The sequence below is a fragment of the Dinoponera quadriceps genome, unplaced genomic scaffold (genome assembly GCF_001313825.1).
Source record: "Dinoponera quadriceps isolate SergipeBrazil2010 unplaced genomic scaffold, ASM131382v1 scaffold1441, whole genome shotgun sequence".
In the NCBI taxonomy this organism is placed as follows: domain Eukaryota; kingdom Metazoa; phylum Arthropoda; class Insecta; order Hymenoptera; family Formicidae; genus Dinoponera; species Dinoponera quadriceps.
This window is the reverse complement of record NW_014555884.1, coordinates 606,357-631,389: the sequence shown is the minus strand read 5'-3', so window position 1 is coordinate 631,389 and position 25,033 is coordinate 606,357. Positions and strand designations below refer to the sequence as shown.

General features: G+C 37.9%; 2 protein-coding genes across 16 annotated transcripts in view; both read right to left on the bottom strand.

The window, feature by feature from the left end:
- Positions 1-6: 6 nt before the first annotated feature.
- On the bottom strand, positions 7-5,274 carry LOC106745719 (signal peptide peptidase-like 3). 3 transcript variants are annotated; one of them, XM_014621586.1, is made up of 7 exons: positions 4,240-4,703; positions 3,985-4,044; positions 3,747-3,897; positions 3,343-3,659; positions 2,884-3,227; positions 2,192-2,617; positions 7-1,677 (listed from the first exon to the last, which is right to left on the bottom strand). In XM_014621586.1, the coding sequence occupies exons 3-7, from the start codon at positions 3,773-3,775 to the stop codon at positions 1,609-1,611; spliced, it is 1,185 nt and encodes a 394-aa protein (XP_014477072.1). In that variant the 5' UTR covers positions 3,776-3,897; positions 3,985-4,044; positions 4,240-4,703; the 3' UTR covers positions 7-1,608. The 3 variants fall into 3 exon arrangements, with proteins under 3 accessions (XP_014477072.1, XP_014477073.1, XP_014477074.1); XM_014621587.1 differs by lacking the exon at positions 4,240-4,703 and adding an exon at positions 4,753-5,274 and having other exon boundaries at positions 1,609-1,677; XM_014621588.1 differs by having other exon boundaries at positions 1,609-1,677; positions 4,535-4,703.
- Positions 5,275-6,555: 1,281 nt separating this feature from the next.
- The window catches only part of LOC106745683 (actin-binding LIM protein 2), a 40,382-nt gene continuing 21,904 nt past the window's right edge, over positions 6,556-25,033 (bottom strand). For 4 of the 13 annotated variants that reach the window (XM_014621507.1, XM_014621513.1, XM_014621505.1 and 1 more), the window contains 10 exons: positions 23,802-23,873; positions 23,085-23,271; positions 22,602-22,861; positions 22,012-22,273; positions 21,487-21,570; positions 18,809-18,909; positions 15,000-15,069; positions 12,721-12,803; positions 10,591-10,794; positions 6,556-10,078 (listed from right to left, as the gene is read on the bottom strand). In XM_014621507.1, the coding sequence (XP_014476993.1) occupies positions 9,965-10,078; positions 10,591-10,794; positions 12,721-12,803; positions 15,000-15,069; positions 18,809-18,909; positions 21,487-21,570; positions 22,012-22,273; positions 22,602-22,861; positions 23,085-23,271; positions 23,802-23,873 (1,437 nt within the window). In that variant the 3' untranslated portion in view covers positions 6,556-9,964. Of the gene's footprint in view, positions 10,079-10,590; positions 10,795-12,720; positions 12,804-14,999; positions 15,070-15,344; positions 15,443-18,808; positions 18,910-21,486; positions 21,571-22,011; positions 22,274-22,601; positions 22,862-23,084; positions 23,272-23,801; positions 23,874-25,033 lie in introns of those variants that run through there. The other 9 variants (XM_014621510.1, XM_014621509.1, XM_014621511.1 and 6 more) reach the window with 9 other exon arrangements.

Here is a 25,033-nt window from a genome sequence, read left to right as displayed (position 1 = left end):
ATATTATATATTAGAATATATATATTAGATTATATATTATTAGTCTATGAGATACTATAAATTGGATCTAAGAGAAAGGTAGAATGGAAAATCTCACACGCGTTTATCTTTCAGAAATTACCTAATAAATTGGCTTTCATACATATTATCTTCAGTCTTGTCCTTAAATAAACATATAGTCTTTCTGACAGCCTATCCATAGCAGGAGCTTGATTAGACATTCACGTTTAGAAATAAATCTCACTGTTAATTACGTTCAATGATAACGCAATTTTCACATTATATTCTACTTACACTTTGAAAACAATATTGGATAATTTTTCCGAAAAAGACTTTGTTTTTTATCAACGAACAAACAATAAAAACATAAAACATAATATCAAAAGGCGTGCTACTTATTACCGTGAATTGCTAATTTATGCCTTTAAATATATAAAAATGATAATCAATATGTGCTTTTTTATACATGTAATAGTATTATATTACTCTGTTCAATATTAAACCAACTTTAAAATAAAGTCACAACCAACACGCACATGTGTATTGGATTCTTATCCATACGTTTCGATAGTTTATATATAAATTATCCTAAACATAGCTATACATATTACGTACAAGTAATTCGATTCTGATTAACAAATCAAAATAATATTTTGTAAAGAACATCTCAATTCCATCCATAATTGAATTTCAAGATCGAATTTCAAGGTAAAATTTCAATTTTGTGTGAATAAAGATAAATATTTCGGAAACCTTTTCCAGTTTTTTTTTTTGTCATCATGATAATCCTACAGTAGAAGTGAAAGACTGTCGTTCGTTAAATTAACATGATACATAGTTTTTAGCTGTTATATAGTTGTTTTAAATGACAATAATTATCAGTTGCATTATCTACTGCACAATATATATTCATATCCTCAACATCAAGTTAAGACACAGAAAGAATGCCGATAATAATGTGTCACTTGGCATTCTGGAAATATTTTCAGAGAATCAATGGCTGCGTTCAGCAAAAGTTAGCGCTACATTAGCATCGGTGCATTTCCAATAGCTGAAAGGTTCTGCTGAACATTCTCTTTGACGATTACAAGTAGTTATGTTTCCATTACGCTACTTGCGCTACTTGCGCTTATTAAGCATACTTTTAATATGCTGAAAAAGATGGCGACCGCTCAGTTAACGCATTGGAAAAATATAAACCGCCAGATATTGTGTTCAACGGGAAATCTTACAGCGATTGTAAAGGTTCTATTTCTGTTGAATGTAACCCTTTTTTCTCCTATATCGTTCTGGTAAAAAGTTTCTCTGCAGCGCTAACATTACACTCGTGTGACATTATATTACATTTAAATTATTCATGCGGTACAATTTTCACTCACACCGCAAAAAATTGCATTGATCTTTAGATCTGAATTATTCTCTGTATGTCATATTGACTTCAAAAAGAATGTGGATATATATTATATGTATATGATGTGTATATGTAGAAAAAATTACTTACATAAAATGACCTTGATGAAAATAAGAATGCAAAGTTACATGGTGATGAATCTCATGTAAGAATTTTGCGTCGAATACAGTATAATATACAGGAAGCCATGACTCTTGTCAAACTTCCATATGTTTCGAAGGTTGTTGAGATATGAATGGTTCACTCCACATCCGACGTAAATCTCCCTGAAATTTATATATAGTTTTGTGTATTATACTTGGCACGATATTATTACATGCACAGGGTGTCTGACAATTAATGAAAAACATAAACCAATTAATGAAACGACGCTGCAGTATGCAGATAAATCATATCAAACTGAGTAGAATAATCGTGTACCATTTTGCAAATCTCGTTGTACTTGTTAAGAAATTAATTAATCAGTATTAGCAAATGAATGTGTAGGACGCGGTAAGACGAGTTAGTTTGAAAACATTTCATCCAAAATGCGTCCAGCATTACGCATCGTTCGTCGTTGTCAGAAAATTGTCAAAATCAGAAACATCTACCTTGAGCCTGAGCCTATAGAATTCGTTCTACTGCTTCCCATGCGCTGATGTTTTCAATTAATTTCTTAATAACTATTATAAGATTGGCAAAATGATGATTTCCCTCCTGAATTTGATGCATCTCATCTGCACTTAAGTGTTAATAATTGTCAGATACACTCTGTATATAAAAACAGAAATACAAAAATACCTTCAAATATGCCATTGTGAGTAATGGCAACAAAGTGAAAGGTACAAGGTACAATAAGGCAGGCTGCGCAGCTTTGAACACCTCAGAGCTTACAGTGGCGGTAAGTAGACCGAGAAAATAACCGATCAAGGAGCAATGAAAGTAACTAATTCGGCTGAGATGACGTGGCGGTGGTACCCCGGTTTCACAACCACCAGGTAACAGTTGAGTCTTCTTATACGCGTCGTAACGCAGGACAAAACAGAGCAATAGGCCCGGCATAACGACATCGCCCAGACCCAACATTGAGAAATGTCCTGCCTGATGCATCGACGGGAATACCAGTTTACCAGGTAAGGGTAGTTTCGGCGCGGCTCTGGCTACGCCACCTAAATGTAACCTTCTAGCTACGACACTCACTGGATTATCTGCAGGCCTAGTCGCTACCTGCAAAACATAACAGACACGAATCGCAAATGTTACCATTATAATTACGCGTGATAAAGATTGCTTTGATTTTTTATAGGCGTACGTATTACACAGATAAATCATGCGTTTCAATTTGCATTAGCATCTTACAATTTATCGTCGCGAGACAAAACATCGCGATACGGAAACGACGTTGTAAATTTATTCGAAGATAACACAAAGTGTAAATTGATCGTTTCGTACGATAGATTTATCGAGCGTATACAAGATTTACGAGAACTCACCTTAACCATTACATTTGTGCTGAATATATAAGATGAAAAGAAAACCCAGAAGACATCGTAAATCAGTAGTCCGGTTAATAACAATGTGGATACCTTGAGACTAGGTAGTCGAACAAATGCGATAAATGCCACACACAGGCCCATACCCATCGCATCCATCAACAGCCAGTGTCCGGTCAAGACCCAGATGCACACGATACTCACACTGAGCGAAAATGAGAGTAATTCGGCACCGGTAAACCTCCCACAGATACCGAAGGATATTTTGTTGCCATCCGAGCATGGCCTGATGATATACTGACACATAGGCAATAAAAGAAATGCCAATGCAACTGTAGCTATAACTGCAAACAAATGACACATGATCGTAATCGTTTCTGATCAAAAAGAAACGCATCATATTTCCCATATCGAGTATCTAGTGAATAAACGCAATCTTAAATCCGACTTATCACTTACTGGCTGTACAAATTGCAAGAAGCATCTGCATACTGTCGAAGAAGAAAAACATGACGAGTAGAGAAATGGAAGCACCAAGAGGTAGACAGAGAGCATGCATCGTATCCAGAGTTTGAACTCTTCCTCCATTGGCACCGTCCGTATTACCAGTGCTGCCATTACTTGCGATCCCGGTCAATAAATTACTACGTTCCTTCTCCTTCTCCCTTTCCCTCGCTTCTTGTTCCATATTTAGAGATCGGAAACTACCATAAACTATCAGTAAAATTGATATTAGGAAAGTGGATATCCTAGATGAATCCATTATGGAATAAGCCCTGTAACAAGCCACAATGACAGCAACCTTAGACACTAAAGGGAAACAAATAAATACAGACACAATGCGTGAACAGATGCGTACTGACCACTGGTAGTCGACTTGATACGTGGCCATGTTTAACAATGCCTGGCCGTGGCACTCGAGACGCTATACAAGGACACCTTCTGGCATTTAGATGTCCCTTATCAAAGTGCTTCTCATTCGCACTGATCGATATCAGAGATCACCTGTAACTACTGTTAGGAAGAAGGAGGATCAAGTTACGTTCAATTCCATCGCATTGTCATAACCGACAAAGTCCAAGAAAGCTATCGCATACACACCTGGTGTACCTTGCGCACGGCATTATTGGAGTTGGATCTTCGGAAGCCTCGGGTCACTCCCTTGGTGGCGCAATGCAAAAAGAAAACAAAGATACCACGGTGAGTTCACAGTATAAACAGCACACCGACGAGGGAACCGAGTTCGACGAGACAAGGTGAGACGAACGGACAACACGATTGCGAGATTTATTCGAGTGATATATCGCGATGCAAGATAATCTAAGAACGAGCGCGAGGAGGCGATGATTGTCGTACCGTGGTGATGTCGTCGGATCGCGGCATCTCTCGCACGAGGAATCGCACCCGCGAGATCGCACGGCCGAGGGACGAGACGCTGAGCGTCGTCGCAACGTGCATCCAGCTTCGCAACTATTCTACGTTCGTTCGTTCGTGCCTGCGTGCGTCCACTTTCCAACTTTCGCTCGTGGAAAGCGCGTACCGCGAGTAACGCGAGGAACACCGGAGGAAAAACGGGGACGACGCGCGCGCGGATCGACTCGCCCGGAACGCGTCGCTTCGTGATGCTTGTATTGTGGTACGCTTGTCACACCGTGCTCGTGCGGCGGTGTCCAGCAGCGGCAGCACAGCTGATCGGTACCGCTATTTACACATTTAAATGTCGCGAACGGCCGCAACTCCCGCACAACGGACGACGACGGGACGAGGAGTCACTCGTAGCGTTACACGGACGTTCACCATTTTGGTAAACACACATACGAGTCACGTGACTGGCCCTGGCCCCAACGAGAGAGGTTGCTACTCCCTTACCCCAGATCGTGCGTGCTTCCTGACGGCGATTTCTGGCCTGGCCTGTCGCGTTCGAGCTCGGCTCGGTCCGTACGTGCGATCCCACCTGGCCGATTCGGGCTCCTTTGTCATTGGGATCACGCATCACTTCGTAAGAGCCCTCTCTGCGCAAGGTAGGTATCCTGCGAATCGAATGGAAATGTATGACAGCCAAGACGAAAACGACGATGTTAACGGCAAAAACAATGACGGTGGCGATAAAAACGACGATGACAACGATAAAAACAAAAACGACGATGACGACATATCGGAGATTGAAGATTGCGAGACAGAAGTCGGAATTCGATGAAATCAGTAATGTCGGTCTTGGATCGTGTTATTTCGATTAATCAAGTTCCGATTTCTAATAGTCTGATATACGATCTTTACGAGGATATTTTTCTAGTTAGAATAAATCACAACGGGATAGACGTCGTTTCGACCGCTCCGCGAAGTCACAACTTTCAAATTTAAGCGCCGGTTGTAGCTTTGAAAATGATAGCAGCGAAGTATTATGGCTGCGTTCGGAGAGCTCACTATGGCCGGTATTCATAATCAGACCTTATATTTAAGACCATCTTAAATTCATCTTTTGATGCTTAATAGTTAATGAAATGAGCCGTACAACATCTGAAGATGAACTTAGGACGGTCTTAAATGAAAGATTCATGAATACCAGCCTATCGACACTATTTAAGACCTTCATATATTGAGTGCGTTCGGGGAGACGCCATTAGCGCTATTTAGAGCTAAAGGCTGTTCGCGAAGCTAGAGGATAATGCTAACAAACGCAGCATGACGTTGAGTCAAGTTTAGTGAACTTTACTCTGATTGGTTAAATTTCAATCAAATTTCAACCCTAATCCGTAGTCTGTGCATAATGCCGTTCGTGAAGCTTGCTATCGTTTTCGCGCTTTTGGCTCTATGAACAGCATTAAGCCCATATCAGACTATGGATTGGAGATCGAGCTTGAATTGAAATTTGACCATTCAGTGCGAAGTTCACTAAATTTCACTAAGCTGGAGTTCAACTAGCTTTGCACTGATTGACCGAATTCAATTCAATTCTAATCCCTAATCTGATACGAGTTTAGTAATGTTTGCGTTTATAGCGCTAATAGTTTCTCCCCGAACGCACCCATAGAAGATTCATACCGTGTTCAGCGATTTGATATCCAATAAGCCTGTATCAGGCTGATATTGCATGCGTCGTATGACGAGCACTGCTCAATGTCCCGATTGGCTGGCGGATAGGAAAATTTCAGGGTCTCTAACATTTTTCCGAGAGACCCTAGAAATTTTCTATCTGACAGTCAATTAGCAAATTCGGCAAACTCGTCATACGACATATAAAATAGCATCTTTGATGAATTGTATCTTAGTTCGGTTTACAATAGGTGTTTTAAGTTCTAAGCCTTAAGAAATTGACCAATCACAGTCGAAGATGAGAAGAACAGTGGACTGTAATTGGTCAACTTCTTAAGGCTTAAGGCTTAAATTCTCATTGTAGACCTCGCTTTAGTCCTGGTCTACAATGCTTTAAGCCTTAAGAAATTGATCAATCACAGTTGAATTATAGAAGAAAAATCAATTATGATTGTTCAGTTTCTTAAATTTTACGCCTTACAAAATTAATGTGATATGGAGCCTTCCTTTTCACTCATTTTTTCTCATGATTTTATCAATGTTAATTTTACGACTGCTCATTGATTGTTCGAGTAAAACAATAGCGGTCGCATTCCTTGGCTGATGATTGATGAAGTGGCAATTAGTGACTGATGTCGGTTGGTTTTTTCATACATTTGCATTTATTTAACTTTAGGGACTAGCGGAAGCAATGTGCTCTATACAACAGAAACATACATTGGTTCGCATTGCACAAGTGGGAACAATAAACGTTGCACCATGATCAAGAATACCGCGTGCGAAGGCAGTAAGACGCGAGCGCGCACCGCTTTGGGCTGCAAGCTAAGGCAGAACGAGAAAAAAAAAAAAGAAAACATTACACGAGGCGTCACACGCCTGATATACTTAAGACATAAGAGAACAAAAAAAAAAGGAAGATATATATATTATACACGTCGGTTTAAATAGACACCAAAATAAGAAAATAATCGATTGTACGATCAATGATCATGGAGCACGTCGGGCTTTCTTCGTGATAAAACCGTTCTCCGGGCAATACAAGGATTCGAGGGACGACGGCCCGAGAGATGTTCGAAGAATGTCTCGTGAGAGATTTGGACTTACTTCTCTCGTGTGCATATGCGTTGCATTCCTCAGTAGGAATTGTAAGTGTTACATAAATGTACAGCGTGCGTAAGACGCTCATAAAGCGTCGTCTACAATGGATGGTAGGAATATGTTCACAAGAGGTGAAAGTAAGAAATTGACCAATCATATTCGAATGTAAGGAATAATTCACTATGATTGGTTAATTTCTTACTTTTACTTCTCATAAACATACTCTTACTGTACATTGTAGGCCACGTTTAAAACTAACGATTTCCCTCTCTCTCTCTCTCTCTCTCTCTCGCCCTTCCTTTTTCTCATGTAAATGTCCCACGACATTCGCTTGTAGGCACATGATTTAGGGATAGGAGGCGAAATGTAATAGTAAAACGCAATCGTTCCGACAATACGTTATGTACGTATTGGCAGCGGCAGTTCGGCAGCTTCGTTCGAACGAAGCGAACGCGCGAACCTCGTTATTAATACACGTACCCGAGAGCAGTGACGAACGCATCTATCTAACGTACAATCGTGTATGGTCGGCATAATAGTCGGAACAGTTCGATACACGTCGTGCGCTTCTCCCTCAGCTCTATGAAAAATTCAGCTTTACTTGTTTTTTTTTTCACTTAGAATAAATGAGCTCTACATTCGATGAACGCGCTTCGTATTTCAACTTGTCGCTTGATATATTACGTGGGGACTTCTTAATTCTGCGCAGGACCTAATTTAAGGGTGGAGGACGATTTAACTGGTGGCTTCTACGAAAGCAAAATCGTCTTGCGGTTTGAGTGGTGGTGGTAGTTGTCACGATATTAGAAAAATGCCGGTTCGCGTTTTCGAAAGTAGCATAAAACAACCTTTGAAATACACGATGACCTCGAGATATGACAAGGATGCGGCCTTGTGTGCGTGCCTATGACACGATCTCTCTCTCTCTCTCTCTCTCTCTCTCTCTCTCTCTCTCTCTCTCTTTAAATTTAGACATTTCAAGTTTTACGTTTCTCCTTACGAAGAGAGCAACGACAGTCTTCTTCGTAAAAATCTTCATCAGAAAATCGCATGGCGTTTCTCAGATGGATGAATTCACACATTGCGCGATGTGCGTGTCTATTATGAAATTTTCAAAACTTGACTTATGCCACATTTCCAAAATCGCATACCTCAAAATGGCGAATCAGAGATACCCCGTGAAAATTGATTTTTCAAAATTTGGCCAACGACGAATAGCAAAAAATCCATACATTCGTGAAACGTAATGAAATATACGTTTCGTGTTAACGTGATAAGGCCCTTGATGGTTTCGACTGTTGGATCCACCACGACTATAAATTTGGTCCTGATTTTTTTTTCCTTATTTATACTCTAACATAGAGCGATCGAGCGATTGTAGAAGAAGTCTATCGCAGTCCGCATCCGCAGAACGCATTTTTTTCGTTAATACATCAAGGGGGTAATTAAAAGGGTAAAAATTTCTCTCACAAGGATACTGTGCAAGCTATTCTAATAAAATAATTCTTGACACAGAGAGTAAAGTTAAAATGTGATCAATCACGCGCAAATTGTCCGATTAGTCAGCGTACTCGCACCATTCAACAAGCTGAACTTCTTCGCCTACTTAGATTTTTAATTTTTTTCATGTAGTAAAATATAATAATAATAATAATAATATAATAGTTAAAAATTAATAATAATGATAGACCCTATTTAGTAGCGTTCCTCGCGTCATAATCGTCCGCAAGGTAATATGTATGTATATATATATATAACACACACATATATATATATATATATATATATATGCGATTTAGCGAATACGCGATTATGTACTTTGAAACTTCCTAGCTGCTTTCCCGCGCCGCCCTTCGACCTCTCGATGAACTTCGATATTTACAATAGTGAGTTGTATCAAGAGTTTTTTTTTATAATCGCTACTTCTTTTTCCCCCTCTTCTATTTGATTATCCTCTCTACGTTAATATCGACCAGTCATTGCGCACTCGTCAACGTGTTTGAGAATGAAATCAAGTCACGATAGCGCTCCGAATGGTAAAACTCGAAAACGTCTACGTCGCTAAACAGATCGGATCATCGTAGATAAAGCTGCCTGTGGATTCGTTGCTGCGAGAAAAAAATTGACGACAAAGTGGCAGTGCTTCTGTGTCATTAAGATGTGTGTACATGACTATGTGTTTGTGTATATATGTGCGTGTGTGTTCGTGTGTGTGTGTGTGTTGTATATTGTGCTCTCGCTTAAAGGACATCGATCTCGCATCTCCACCACCGAGCGTACGCCGATAATAGTAAATGGTCGTAATAATCAGAACCGTACTTATCTCATTTCGACGTTCTAGGCGCAACACTTTTGCGACTCCCGGTACATAAATTTAAGGACAAACCGAGTTACAGTACAAAACAAGTAAAATATTAATTGATAAGTATCTTATACATACACATACAATTGTCTAGTTGTGCGTATGAAATATTTGTAAATCATTCTTTCTACTTTCATCGCTCAATTTTTTTACAGAATCAGTATGTCATTACAGGCATAAGTTAACATTTTTCACTTTATATGTTAAATAAATAATATGTAAAGATCCGCAATAAAAAATAACAATAATACATATGCAAACATTTACAGATATGAATTCTCGTTAATGACTTTAGTTCATACGTTTCCAGTGTATATTTCGTATGTGTCGGCAAAATTACGAAATTTATCATTATTCTCTGTAATGATACCATTTCTCTCCGAGGGGAAGTCCTTTTAATTTGCGAAACTATTAATTAGCGTCTAGTACATTGTCTATAGATAAGTATGGTTCCAGTAACTGTTGTCGAACACATTTTTTTTCTCCACGATGCATCTACCACGCAGTAGGAATGTACAGTCTGTACTACAGTAACATAATCGTGACACGAGGCGATGTATAATAAGTAAAATGTGTGTAAAGCATGAGTTAAAACAGCCGGGCACGTCTTTTGATTTCATTGCGGCGCCACTGTGGCAGTCTGTAGAATTCCGCGCGGGAGCACTGGAGGACCATCTCGAATTCCGCATCGGAGAGATGCCGCTGGAAAAAAAGATAAGGAACAATGAGCGATCAATTATAACGGATCAATTATCTTAAGATAGTTGATCTGTCAATCACTTTTTTAGGAATCCTTTTCAATTTTAGTTAGTGCATATTGATGGAAATACTATTTACATATCTGTAAACTTAAAAAACGATTGACCATTCGGGATTTCTGAGATATTGAAGACTGAACTGAAGACGACCCTTTTTATACGTGTTCATTGAGGCTAAAACCTACTTTTAATGTTTATTTTAATTTCTTCAAAACTAGATTTAGGGTGAAAAGCTACCGTGATATTAAGAATTATAATAGACGTTATATAAAAATTTCAGAATTTTTGACTATTTTGTTTCGAAGATAAGTCATAGAAAATTTACAATGTATAATAATATCCGCGATATATATATATATTACTTTCTATTATGTGTGCACCTCTATTAGCTCAACTGATATATGAATAAAATATTAATAATTTTACAATGAGGAATGATAGAGCCGCTATATTCACCTCGAGATTGCAACGATCCACGTCAGCTGGCAGCCTGTAGTTGGTGATAACAAGTAAATGGTAGGGATAAAGTTTGGGCGGTTCGGTCGGTGCAGCACCCATATCCGGCAGCGATCTCCTCACGTGATGACCTCCGTGGCCTCCAACAACCGAACCTAGGCCACCTGTATATGTGGTGGATGATGGGAGGATCCCACCATCATTCTAAATCACGATCACACAGATTCGTAAGTCTCACCGATGGAAATAAAAGCGAAAAAATAGTAAGAGACAGCAACATGAGCGCCGCGAGAGAAGTGAAAGAGAGTGATCTTGCATTCTGCATTCGTTGAATTCTTATAAAGGGTCTTTCCCATTGAAGAGGTCAAAAAATCGATTTTTTGTTATTGCGTTTTTTTCCAATCCTACATGTGTAGAATTAACTCCAAAAGCGGTTCTGAGAAATAATATGATCTTGAGACAATAGGCATTTTCTGAGACGTTGCGCAGGACGAAAACCGAGCAAGTGGTAGCTGAGTATAGTGTGCTCATTTTAAGAGACCAGTTTTTAATCTATTGTGTCGGGGCTCTTAGAATAAATTCTTAGAATAAGGGAGAATTGAAATGAAGTAATAATAAATAATCGTTGCGTTTCAATGAGAACATTTTTGTTAGCAATTAAATTTCTTTTATAGCTAATCTTGCCGGCGCTCATGAAAATACATCTTTCTCATTCTACGAAAATGTTCGTATCCTTATTGCGTAATAATAAATTAGTATAATTAATAAATTAGCCTTTTCTATATATATACAAATGTGTACAAATGAATGCGATTGCATTCGTATGACTCAATAGAGTGCCTGAATGAACAACAGCTCTTTATCAATATCGGTTAGTTTTCATTTGCGAAAATGAATCACGGAAACTAATATATTGAAACATTTTTCAGTATACTTAGAATATTTAATATATATTTTTTTAATATTTTCAAATATTAAAAAACTCGAGATATATAAAAGTAAAGCGATCATTCCACGTGCGAACTTTTTCTCAATAGTTATGTAATTTTGTTTATGAAGTTTCCGCAAACAATGCTGCTATCTTTCTTAATTAATATTTTTTATTATCAACTTTTTTGCACTATGATCCTTTTGGCACGAATATGTTACATACATGCACTTTTTGCAGTTGGAAAATAGTTTCTTATTAAGGAAAAAATTTATGTGTACGTTACAAATTAATTTAAACGCGAGTGATTTGAACACTAAATATAAAGCATCATTTCTCAAGGGCAATTAAATTGTCCTGAATGTAAAATAAATTATGCAATATTAAAATATAAGAAAAAAAAAATATATATATTTTGGCGGACGAAGCCAAGTAACGAAGACTAGATAAGACAATAATTACTCGATCGGTCGATCGACTTAACTTAATTAAAAGGTAGAGAAAGTAAGCCTTTCTGATCAAATCAAATATGCAACATCGAGCAAATTCATCGAGTGAAAATAATCAAAAGTGCAAAACTGAAAATCATAGCAAAATGTACAGCATTCATGCATACTCATTATATATAGTATATATTGTATGTACAATATCTTACATTGCAATATAAACAAGCACCATATAAATTGTGTATAATCATACATATATATATATAAATATATATACGTCATGAATTTCAAACGCACTGTCAATCGTATCATCACGTTTCTCTAGTCGAGTGCGTGCGCGTAAACGCGACATCGCACATCTGTAATTGCAGAGACGTGTTCCAAATGTTAAATAAAATTACATTTGCAAACCCCACCTGTCGGGACAATTGCATTAAGTTCTTTTGATTAGATTTTACGGACTTTACGGAGAAAATCAATCCGTCCTTCAACAAGTGTCTCGAATTACGCAAGGCTGCGTTCGGGAATACACACTGAGAATAGAATGGGCATTTAATTGACTGTAATAAAGAAGATCTTAGTTCTTTTTGTCCTAATTGGTCTATTAAATGTCCATTCTATCCTCAGTGTAGCGTTTCCGAACGCAGATCCCTACTCCTCGGGTAAACAGTTTTGAGAGGAAGCGTGCTTGAATTGTCGTCCCGACAAACGAAGTTTCCATTGGCGTACAGAGAGATGCAAGAACAAGCTACAAACCATGCTAATTCGCCGGGAGTAGTATGGGGCTGTGGTACATACCAGTGCCCGCCGATCCACATCCGTGATGCTGCCTGTTGATACTAAAATTGGGGAAAACGTGAAAGAAAAACCATGTCAAACCATATTGCACAAACCATTTCCTACGTTAAGTACAATCTGTCGTTATATACCAATCGTGTTCCCCTCTCGTTACCTGCCGCTCACACCTCGCGCTTTACGTGAAGTTGCGCGAAGAAATGCGCGAATGTGCCGGTCATTCGACGATAAAGTAGACCAGATAACGCAGGAACACGATTGGTTCTACGATGATTCTCGATAGAGTAAGTACTACTTAAAAATGTCCTGGCTTGTGAAATTTGTGTCAAAGAATCGTCTCTAAGTTCCTCGAGAACCGGTGCGGCCAAAGAATTTCATTCTATGAAGTTTTAGTCTGTGAAAGTGTTGTGTATACCATATCGTTCCCATCGGGGAATTTAGCTGAAGAATTTGTAAGCTTCGAAATTTGATAATCATAGTTCCTTTTTAAGTTCAAGATGTACCGAATACAAAATGTAATTGTGAGCATCATCGTCTTTTCATTTGTAGCGCTATATTTGGCATTGCCCGAATTGAGAGATGGAACCACGCGTCCTCTCAGAAATTCAGCACGATTATTCACTCGTTACAAGAGAGGAAACTGTTGTTAAAACTGTAGGTGATTAACAGTTTCGTGGTTAATAAACCAAATAATGCCTCACAGATCTTGAACGTGGATAAGATCGTATGACGCGACTTACGACAGGCCAACATACGAAGAACGTTTCACAACTGTGACTGTGCGATAGATTCGCAAAGATATTAGTAGTAAAGCATGCATTGAGGAGCAAGGCAAAACGAAAAGTGGCTTAAAGAAAAAATCATGACATCGCAGCGATGCGCTCGCAAAAGTCGCCGACTGTGCTATCGTGAACTATGCCTGACAATCTATTTTATTTTCCTGGAAACAACATATATTCAGTGTTACGAGATTTCGTGAGAATAAGTAGCATATCGTAATTAGCAATTTTAATTCCAAATTAATTGCGGAGGAAAGATTATGTTGTCCATTCTGTAGTTTTAATGTTTGCAATAAACGATTTAATAAACGTGACGTTTCGAAAGTTGCGCGTTTCCCTTGAAATGTAAACGATTGAAATTTCATTGAGAAAAAGCTGTCAAAGCATTAGTAATTTTTTTAGTTACAAGCAATCGATAATTCAAGACTTTCAACTTGAACTCTTAAAACGCAAACGGATTAACCAAGATCATATTGCCCAGTTAAAGGGGTATGCTCATTTGAAACATAATTTTGTAGGTGACTTTAAAACATGTTTTTGAATGAAACATACAATTCTGAAACTTTGTACAAATATTTATCTATGTTTTAACTATATGCGATAATTTAAACGTATTATTATCTTCAATATTAATAAAGTTATAAATAATTTGGTGCTGTGTCGTCAACGAAAGTTTTGCTTGCAAGGTTGCTATCCTCTACATCATCTCTACCATGGAAAATAAAAATTGATTTTTAACAAAATACCACGACTTAAAAAGGAAAAATCGACCTTTGGCCAATTTTTCCAGCTTTGGAAGTCCTCATAAAGTCGAAATAATAAAAATATTGACTTCATCGTGGTAGGGACGATAGCCACAAGTTTATCGTTTCGTTATTTTTGGTTTCAAAAGTCTACAACGCCTGGAATTGTGACAATTAACTTTTCGCGTTCAGCGCTAAAAAAATTATATATAATTTTATCAATATTCAAGATAATAACGCGTAGAAATTACTGTGCGCAGTTGAAACATAAATAAATATTCACGCACGTAACTTCAAAACTGTGTTTCAGTTTTTTTTCTTTTCTAAGGATTCCTAAAAATCACTTATCAAACGAAACGTTCCAAATGAGAATGCTCTCTTAAAGCTCTCAAAGTGCAAACAGATCGATCGAAATCGTATTGATTGGTTAATCTTGCGAGCGGATTTCCCCATCGAGATATTATTTTCACCGGGAGAAAGCGAGATATATATATATATATATTGAATAAAATTAAAAGAACCAAGAGAGAAACAAGTGGAAAGAAGCTCTCGTTGAATTCAACCCGGTAGCGGGTCACTACCGCCCCTCTAGCGCAACGGGACAATTTCGCGAGGGCATCAAGCTCCTGAGAAGCATGGTGTGAACGTTGAGAGAGCGAGGTGTGTGAGAGAGGGCCGCGTGTGTGCAGCGGGGACCGGTCCCTCTCGTTTTACTCACTGTCCGATTTGCCAGACGAGAAATCAGTGCTGTGCGTCTTGTCGCCCATCCCACTGAACGAATAGTCGCCCTAGACGACAGAAAAGCGTTATCTTAGAAAGGCTGATGCGCTCGGCCGCTCGGCTCGATTATGTACTTTCTCTCATTCTCTCTTTTTCTCTCACTTTACACATACATACACACATACGTACACACATACATATATATATATATATATATATATATATATATTGTATGTATGTATATATGTATGTATGTATATATATGTACGTATATATTTAATGTAATTGCACTATCAGCGTGGTGCACATCGCCTCGTCGACTGTGACGCGGTGCAAGACTTACAGGGAGAGCAGACACGGAACCGCCGGTCGAGGAGAAGGTGTGACTTCGCGGTGCCAGACCGTACCCCGGCTTCGGGATGTGCCGAAGAGAGCTCACAACTGGTTTCAAATCAGTCAATCGATATATATATATATAGATATTACTGATTAGTCTCTCGGCGGTAATTCAATTCGCTCAATCCCATACGAATGCCCAACGTTCGCTTGCCAGATTCTCTTTTAGGCGTCTCGTGAACTTTACTCGGAGCCATGCCGCTCCCTGACGTGTCACCGACAAAAGTCAACCACTGTCGTGGGATTTCCCCCTAATCTCCAGTTGCGTCCCGATAATGACGATATTTTTGACACTTTTTTTCTTCTTTTATTTTTCCAATGTTTTCCCGTTAAGAATACTCGGATCGGTTTGAAAAGACAGATATCCATTGGCACACGCGATGTACTCGCTCTGTTAACAAGACGTCGCCATATAAATTTGACTCATTCGTTCGCTTACAAATGGCCGAAGAAAATAATAGTGTAATTATCCATTGTTTAATCAAACGCGGAGCTAGTCCTTCTCTCCATTAAGCGGTACCCTTTGGAAATTAGATATTAAGATATTGCACGGAAGAAAGAAGTTTATTTGAACTGACCCAACAATGAATAAACAAAATCCGCCGGTTGGTTAATCTTGGTTAAAGGGAATATAATTTTTAGCTATAAGAAGCGAATTTGGTTCATAACCCGAGTCGAAATTTTGATCTTATGTTAAATTCTACAACATAGTAGCAGCTAAGGTAGCAAAATAGGTTAAATTTTAATTTTAATAATATAATTTTCGCTTTTTTAGTGTCAAGATAGATTGTTGAAGATAGTATTAAAATGAAATCTGTAAAATTAAAGATCCGAGACAAAAGTTAATAAATATTAGTGTCGTCAAGACAAGTTTTTATTAATCTATAGGTTACCTAAATACTCTAATAATCTGTTAGTCCATAGGTCATCTATCCTTAAGTAGCATCAAAATTTCAACTCGGAAAGAAGAGACTAACCAGAAATTCTATTTCCTTCAGCCAAAACGTGATTGGCTCATTCAGTGTTGGGTAAATTCAACCAACATTTTTTCTTCGTGTGTAAATAAGAAACTTTCATAAAAGAAAAACTTATTCTTCTGAAATTAATTTCTGAATGACCGATATTTTTCTAATACCATCATCAATTACGGAGTATTATACCGGTCTTTTGTATCTTATTATATTATCATTAATTGTATCTTGTAATACCTTGCAAAATAAGTATATATCTTCTTTGGTAAATAAAGGGATTCTAAAATAATTGATTATGCAATGCTCAATTATTATAGTAATTGCACGTTACTAATATCGCGTGTGAGAAAGGATATCTGCGTTGGCAGCCATTTCGGATAAATTATCGCACCCCCATCGGCAAACGGCGCTCAAAAGTACCCGACAGTTTCGAGTGCATTAATGAAGCATTGATTCTCGTAAAACAGTATGCGAGGCAATTTACGACTAAAAGAAAAAAAAAAAGAAAAAAAAACAAAAAAAACAAAAAAAAAGAGGGTACGTAGAAAGCCAGCACCCGTGTAAGTGCAACATGTTCTTCTCGTTAAACTAATTGAGCGCGCCCGCCGTGATGACAAGTCAAAAACTTCCCCTTCTGTGGAGCAAACGCGTTATCGAAAATCACAGTAGATATCACACAAATTGTGCATGAAAAATATTTCTTAAATACATCTGTCAGAACAGAATATTGCAACGGGAAATTGTAATATATATCTACAACACACACACATATATGATATAATTTATGGTTTTGATATACATGGAGTGCACACCTCAGAAATTATATTTATTACACATTCATTTTTAATACATTAATACATTTAAATTATTCATACTTCGACTTGAGAGAAATATATATAAAAAGAATATTAACCCTAGTTTGCACTCATGGGTTTGACATAAGCGAGAAATTAAGATATTAAAATAATATAATAAATTTGGATAACATAGCTGCCATCCAGTCACCGGTCACAAAAAACGAAATGAAGTAACTGTTTCTTAGCAAAATAGGCGTCAAAAAGTAACCTCTTAAACATCAAAATAGTGACCAAAAGTGACATTTTTTGTCAAATTCTGAGAATAATTAAGGCCATTTGAGCAGAAAGTAATACTTACTTTTAGTGGATTCTTTTTATAGTATGATTTAAAAGTTCGTAATAAGGTAAGACTAATTGAGATGATAAATTACGATAATAAAATAAGAATAAATAAAATAATAAGATTTCTATGGTTGTTAAATCTTGTATTATTTCACATATAAAGATATAATTCTTTTTTTAAGAGATACATTTCTTCTTCTTTCTGTGTAAAATCAATACATATTCTTCTGTCGTTATTATCTATTTTAACCTCTTACTATTCTTATCTATTTAAAAAAATAATAATTGCAATAAATTTTTCAAATTTATCTTTTGTACACTCAAAACCATAGTATATATATATATAATAAATACATTTATAGATATTTAAAGAGCATGTTAAGAAAGTTACTAGATTTCAAAGATCCAATGTGCTAAACTAAGCAGCAAAAAATAAATGTGCCAACATGAAGGGTTAATTTTCTTGTACAGAGTGAGACAATAATTATTACCACCTTGAGAACATTTTCAAGAAATGAAAATATTTTATTAGCGATTAGATGAAGATGAAAGAAGTTTACACTTGCAGAAAATGTTCGGAGTAATGGTGTCAATATGTTTTCTGTCGATAAATTTTTCTGCTACTTTCACACTTCAAATATATTCAAGGTGGCAATAATTATTGCCTCTCACGCTGTATACACTGAGAGAACAAATATATCTAAGAAAATAAAAAATATTTATTCGGTAGATATTAAAATATACAACACAAGAAAAAGAAGACTAAAACATATTTATCTATACCAACAAACATATTTTTATACTGAGAAAAGTTTTTCACAAATAAAAAAATATATATTTCCTTAAATCTTTCAAGCTGTTTATTCTATTTGAACAAAGGAACTTAAATTTAAATGAATATTATTAGTATCTGTTGCATAAATATTTTTTATCTTTTAACTGTTTTTGCTTTTAGTGTACTATATTGTTCTCAAGACGACCGTCCTAACGTCGAGAAACGAACATCGAACAATCGTTGTTCTATTTAACGTTTCATCATTGAGAGTGTGTCATTCGCATGCCTATTTTACACGTGCTCACAGAGGAACGTGCGCGATTTATGTAGCAGCAGTATCGCGACTTCTGCTTCCCGCGAGATGAGACGATGAAATAACAAGTGAAGTGAACACTCCGACAGATGATACGCACGAGACAATTCAAGTGACAGAAATCAGGGAACATCCCCGTGTTACGACACGTACAAGCGGATTCGGTTTGACTTGGGACCAACGGCGGGCGAATTGGAAAGTTCTCGGACTCACCGAATGATAGTGCCTAGTGGCGTTTGGAAGAGTGAAGGCGCGCTGAGTACCAAGGGGTGGATAGTTTCTGGGAGCCGGGGAGCGCGCCGATGACCTCCCAACTGCCGCCCACGCAAACACAACACAAACACAAAAACACAAATAGAGACACGATGATAGTAGACGACGAAGGTAGTAGCCGTCGTGACTGACGTAGGTTCGCGTAATATACCGTTAATCCGGCACGCTAACTCGGCGGTCATCGACATCGTGATTTTGCACCGTGAGGCGTTTATTTTTAATTTATCGTGAGAGATGCGATCAAATCTTTTTTTCTTTCTCTTCTTTTTCTTATTACGTCGATAATTACTGGTAGCACGTGATAGCCCCGAAAGTTATAATATAATCAGCAGACGTCGGTTTGCCGTCGACCAACATGCGACGTCAATTTTGCGATGTCAATTTAAGACAGTAATTTGCGACAGCGATTCAATTAAGCGAGGGTACATCATGTTTGATCGATAGCAATTTTAATCGTTTTTCTCTGGTTTCTGGATTGTGTAATATCTTCCCGGTATTACGTGAAACCGCACTAATTGGCGAATATCCGACGTTAGCGTGCCAGAGTTAACCGATGACCCAACATTGGAAGATACTGTGAAGCAGAATTTGATGTATCTGTCGAGAGAAACAAGCAGAAGTGTGCGGTGCAGAAAGAAATAACTATATCATGCGCCGTAGCGATAAACAACAAAACGAACGTGACGCCGAATTATCTTCCAACATTGTAAGACTTGTCGCTAAAAATGTTTCATAATTAACAGTTTCTAATGAACATTAGCGGGAAAATAGTCCCCTTTCATCGGTAATTCAATTCGTCGACTTTCAGAATCGAGTCAATCAAGAGACATGTGCTTTCAGTTATCGTTGTCCACCTGTACATAGTCACTTGTAAAGTGAGCGGCAAAGATAATAAACGGGCGAAATCCAGTTTTCTCATCGCGCAAAGCAATGTCGCAAATAAAAATGTAATGGAACGCCGGATCAATCGAAATCTGTGTGTGAGAGAAACCTATATTCTCGTATATTCTGTGTTAATTCCGACTGAACGTTCGCTCAGAGTTGTGCCATAGATTTTAAGATTACGTCTGCATGGATAATTTACGTATCGTCCACGTGACGTTCATACGGACTTTTATCATGTAAATAATGTAAACTATGTAAAATATTGCAAATTACACAGCATAATGCAAAGAGAAAGGATAAATTATTAGTCGAAATTAATTGAAATTATAAAATAGTTCACCAATTTTCGTATTAATTGCAAAGATATTTAATACTAAAGATTGAAAAATAATTAATATTTAATACTAAAGATTGAAAAGATTGATATATACACGTGGGCAATAAAGAAATGTCAATCATTTAAATTCACCTGTGAGCTTTTGAACGGAAAAAAGGAGTATTCCTTTGTTCGTGATTATTATAATATACGTATTTATACAGGATGATTCTGAATGAGAGTGCAAAAGTTAAACATATTTAAAATATCTGTATAATGATATAAAAGATAAATATTGTTAATACTGTTAATATACAAATATTATCATTCAGGTTTACCTGTAAGCTTTCAACAGAAACAAAATATAAAGATGAGACTTACGAAATGAAAAAAAAAGATAAGCTATTCCATAGATTATTTATCCATAGATTATTATTGTCTATATATATATGAAACATATTATACATAGTTTACGTTTACATTATTTACGCGTAGATGGATTATTGTATTTTATGCGTGAACGTTGCGTTCATTTCTCCCGAACTCAGAATGAATATCGACAGTGATTAGATCCTTACCGAGAACGACGATAAACGACGACAGTAAGTCGATTTTACGACCACACTGAAAACTCCGACGTACGGGCTCTATGATCGTGCTGCGATAATGAGAGTGATGTGCATCAGGGCAATGTGTGTTCGTGTGATGATGAACTTCAATAGTCCCACAAGTGCCATGCAATAGTTACTTATTAAGGGCAGAATCAGTTACCTCGGGACACGATTTCCAGGGCTAAAGATTGCAATGGCGGTTTAATGTTATTTTTCTTTTTTTTTTTTCGGAGAAGATGTATCGGTTGACGACACGCGCCACCCGTGTCGCTCGACGAATGAAAATAACAAATGAAGACAAGCACATCGAAGTTAGGGACGAGATATAACGCATGCATAGGCAGAAATACATCACCTGTTAGATTAATGGGCGTCCCCGGTGTTTGGGTATTTGGTGCTATATTGCCACTTAAAACAAAGTTCTGCTCTCTCTCTCTCTCTCTCTCTCTCTCTCTCTCTCTCCCTCGAGTATTACGTACTTTTTACTCGAGGTTACATATCATCGTTATCAACTGTTAATAATTAGCGTGAACCCCTCCCACGTCACACAAAATTTGCATTCGCAACGACGTCGTGCTCCACGAAGCAAATGTTTTTAGCGGCAAAAACGGGACCATTTACGACCTCCCGCCCTGGGAAACCCCGCTCTATCGAGAGACTCTCACAGTGTTCTCTAATCGATGTTACTTCAAAGAGTGGTATATGTTAGTGTCATGTGCGAACGTGTGGACATGTATGAGATGATCGTTATTTATGTTAATGAGACAATTACGAGTAATACGTTTGCATAGCGGATAGACACTCACCGTTGTAGCTAGGCCCGCTGGATCGGTAGCTGAAGCCGTCGTCATCTTCCCAAGGTCGTGCGTGATCGATATTTCGCGAAGGTGCTGCGCAACAACGGACGACGGATTATTCGTCCGTAGAAAATACTTGTATCGTAGTCTATCGCGTTCGTAGTTAAGAAAGTTGTATTGTGAGGTGAGGTTTGATAAAAATTCACTGAAACTTGCGCTACGTAAACAATGAAATATTATTTTACTGCTCGTGCAAGCAGAGAAAGACCGGACTAAGATATTTGCAACTGAAGTTGACACTTTTCATACATGTTTCTTGAGGTTAGCGTGCTACTTTTGATTCCTTAATTTCTTAATTTAATGATTAATATCTTTTAAGCTAAAAACAAGATTTTGATGGAAAACTACTACAATATTAAAAAAATAATATGCAGACGTTATACACAACTTCAAAGTTGTTAGCTGTTTTGTTTTGAGAATACAGTGATGTAAAATTCATAATTTATAGTAATACTTATAGTAAATGTAACTTACATGCGCCAACAGGACTCTCGTAACGTAGTCTATACGTAGGTTCCCTGGCGGCGGACGGTGTCCTTGAGGCGTTCCTAGGATCCACGTTCGCAGCTTTGTGTCGTAAATTCTCTCGATCCTTCTCGCGATCTTGCAGGAATACCTTAGCTATTCCCGTGTCGATCTTGCTCAATTCGTCCTGCTCCTTCTTTAACTTCTGCTCCGCCTCCTTGATATACGTTTTGTTGTCCACTTCATCCTCGTCGTCAGATGCAGGTACCCCCTGAGCGAGAAATAGTATCTCGTTAGTATACGTTAGTATAATAGAATCTCGTTAGTAACGCTATATAATCAATAATAATGCGTCGTTATACAGGGTGTCCCAAACTAATCTCGATTCCCGTGGCGTGCAAGTAGAATGGCGGGTGAAACAGCAGAAAAGTCCTATAGCATTTTGCAAATAACAAGGCAGCATTTCGAGTTATCAATGATTGAAAATGGCCATGTATAGAGACTTCTTTAATTAACTCAACAATTTGCGTGTTATTTGTAGAATGGCGAGACTTTTTTGTTCCGAATAGTCTAGTCCGGAAACGAAATTATGAGGTTACCTTGTAAGTGTCGGACCATCGTCTACGTCTCTCGGGATCAGTGTAAGGATACGGTGGAGCAGGAAAATCATCTCTCTCGATCGGCGGCTGCGCTCCGGGCGGTGGTTTCATTGCGTCTGGATAATGCGCTAATTCGATTGGTTCGTCGTTATCAACCTGACTGGCGGGTGATTTCGGTCTGGTGTCGCTCAGAGCATCGACTAAAGCCCTCATTCCCGATCTGCTGCTGCGTCCGCCGCTGCTTCTTATCGAACGAGATGCTGAACGAGTAGAAACAGAATGCGCTCTTAAATTGAACTTTTGCTCACACCGTAGCTCAGATATATCGATACTCCAAGCAGGTAAAAAAAGAAATGTATATTTGTTACCCAATGAAGAAAAAAAAATCCGTCTTCAAAGTGTTAAGTGAACGCATATGTATATTCGAGATTGCTTCCATAGTTCTAGGATTCTAATAGTGTTATAAATGCGTGGAAAACTCACAACTAGGTCTATGAAAATGCGGGCTAGTTGGGGGTTTATCGTACGGCTGTATCGGGCGTCTCAAATATCCCTGACTGGGCGTTTCAGTCAGGTATGAGTAAGTATAAATCCTAGACACATCTTCCGGCGCCCCTCGTCCATACTCTCTCAGGATCAGGCCAGGACTGCCAGTTCGCGCTGGATAATACTGAGGCAACCAATGTATCTTATCACGCGTGTGGCACAGCAATTGATTCTTATGCAATCTGAATATTAATGTCAGATATATATGAAGGCGCACAAAAAATCCGAATATTTCGCTAGAGAGAATTTCATTTCCCACTCTACAATTAGTACTATAAGTCAGCACTATAAATTTCCATCCGAATTTTCCGCACGCCTGCAGAAAAGAAAATCGTGCATGGCGAGTAACGCTCTGACGAGAGACGCAACCAATTAACTTGCGATTAAATTTCACAAAAATTATCGTCTCACGCTGAATTTCAGATGTATATTTCATATAAACTCTAACGTGTGTGCGAATTTGTACAACCCGTCGACAGGTTTGCTTATATAACGCCAATTTGCGTTTCCGACGAATCAATGAAGTTGAAATCGGATCGCGAGCGTCTGACAGAGCGAAAGCACGCGATGCTGAGAGGAGGAGGCGATACCACTGTGGAAAGTGATACCAGAAATACTCGTCGAGAGTGCTGTGCTAAGTGACACATGGCATACCTTGCGACTGAGGCTGCTGTAAGGGCTGCACAGCGATCCGTTCAGGCTTGGCGTGCGTGACCGCAATGAAAACTATACAAAATGATCGTGCGAAAAAAAGGTAAACAATGATTAAAAGAAGCGTAATAAAAAACAACTTAATCAAATCAAATAACGATAATATAATTATCTGATGTCTCGCTTCGTTTCATATTCGTCGAAGCGTGCGTGAAAGACGAGAACGATAAAGAAGGAAAGCCAGTCAAGATCACCGAGGCGAAAATCAAGCTATACACAAAGCTAATGAAAACAGTGTCTTCCAAATCGAAGGCGTCCTACTCTATACTGCCGCTATACATAGAGTTGTTACATACAAGTTACCAACAGTTACATACAAGTGTGTTGCAGGACGAAGTGCTCCGCAAGAGAGTTGTTTGCAGCGAGATTTGCGGGAACGTAAACTGTAATTGAGTTTTTTTACAAGCGTCCGACACTTCTCGAGTGTCCGAAAATTTCGAGTGCGCGCGGAACACTTCGCCCCTCTCCCTCTCTCTCTCTCTCTCTCTCTCTCACGTATCGTAACCGATACGTATAATTATGCAGACAAATACAACTAATAGTGTACAATGCAGCTAAATAATGCGAGCTAATAGACCTAAATAGCAGCATGCACTTCTTGATCTTCCAACACGTGTACGGTTCTTAGCAACACTGATACGTTAAAAAATCGGAATCACAAATCGGAAACGGGAACATTATGCTAATTATTGAATCATACGATGTTGAATACACTCGCAAATTCATCAAGAATCCCATTTTATAAGTTTTCAATGTACACTCTTTCTGATTAAGCGGACATTTTCGGAATGAGAGGTATTAAATAAAAAATTACACGGGAAAAACAACTCCGTTGGTGTAACTGAATTTTCCGTTCTAATTAAACGAAAACTCGGTCATAAGAACAGATTTCTATAGGAAGCTTCTACTCAAGGAAACACCGCGAACTCGAACTTTTCGATTGGGATAAACTTTTGTGGAAGAGATAGAATTTATTTAGGATGTAAAATTAATGATAAGTTAAGATTTACAAAGTGACATAAACGGAAATATAAAAAATTTTAGGAACAATTTTTTAGAAAAATTTTTCTTTAATCTCTTCTAATTGTCACTTTTTAGCCTCAACTCACCATCCTTCGCTCTAAACATTCTTTTCTATTTCTTACAGTTTGAGAATTATACGTGAAAAAAGGGAA

Coding starts and splice junctions, on each gene's coding strand:
- LOC106745719 (XM_014621587.1), bottom strand. CDS start 3,775: ATGGCCACGTATCAAGTCGACTACCAGTG. Junction 3,228..3,342: donor TCTTGCAATTTGTACAGCCA/GTAAGTGATAAG, acceptor ATTTGTTTGCAG/TTATAGCTACAGTTGCATTG. Junction 2,618..2,883: donor GCACAAATGTAATGGTTAAG/GTGAGTTCTCGT, acceptor TATGTTTTGCAG/GTAGCGACTAGGCCTGCAGA.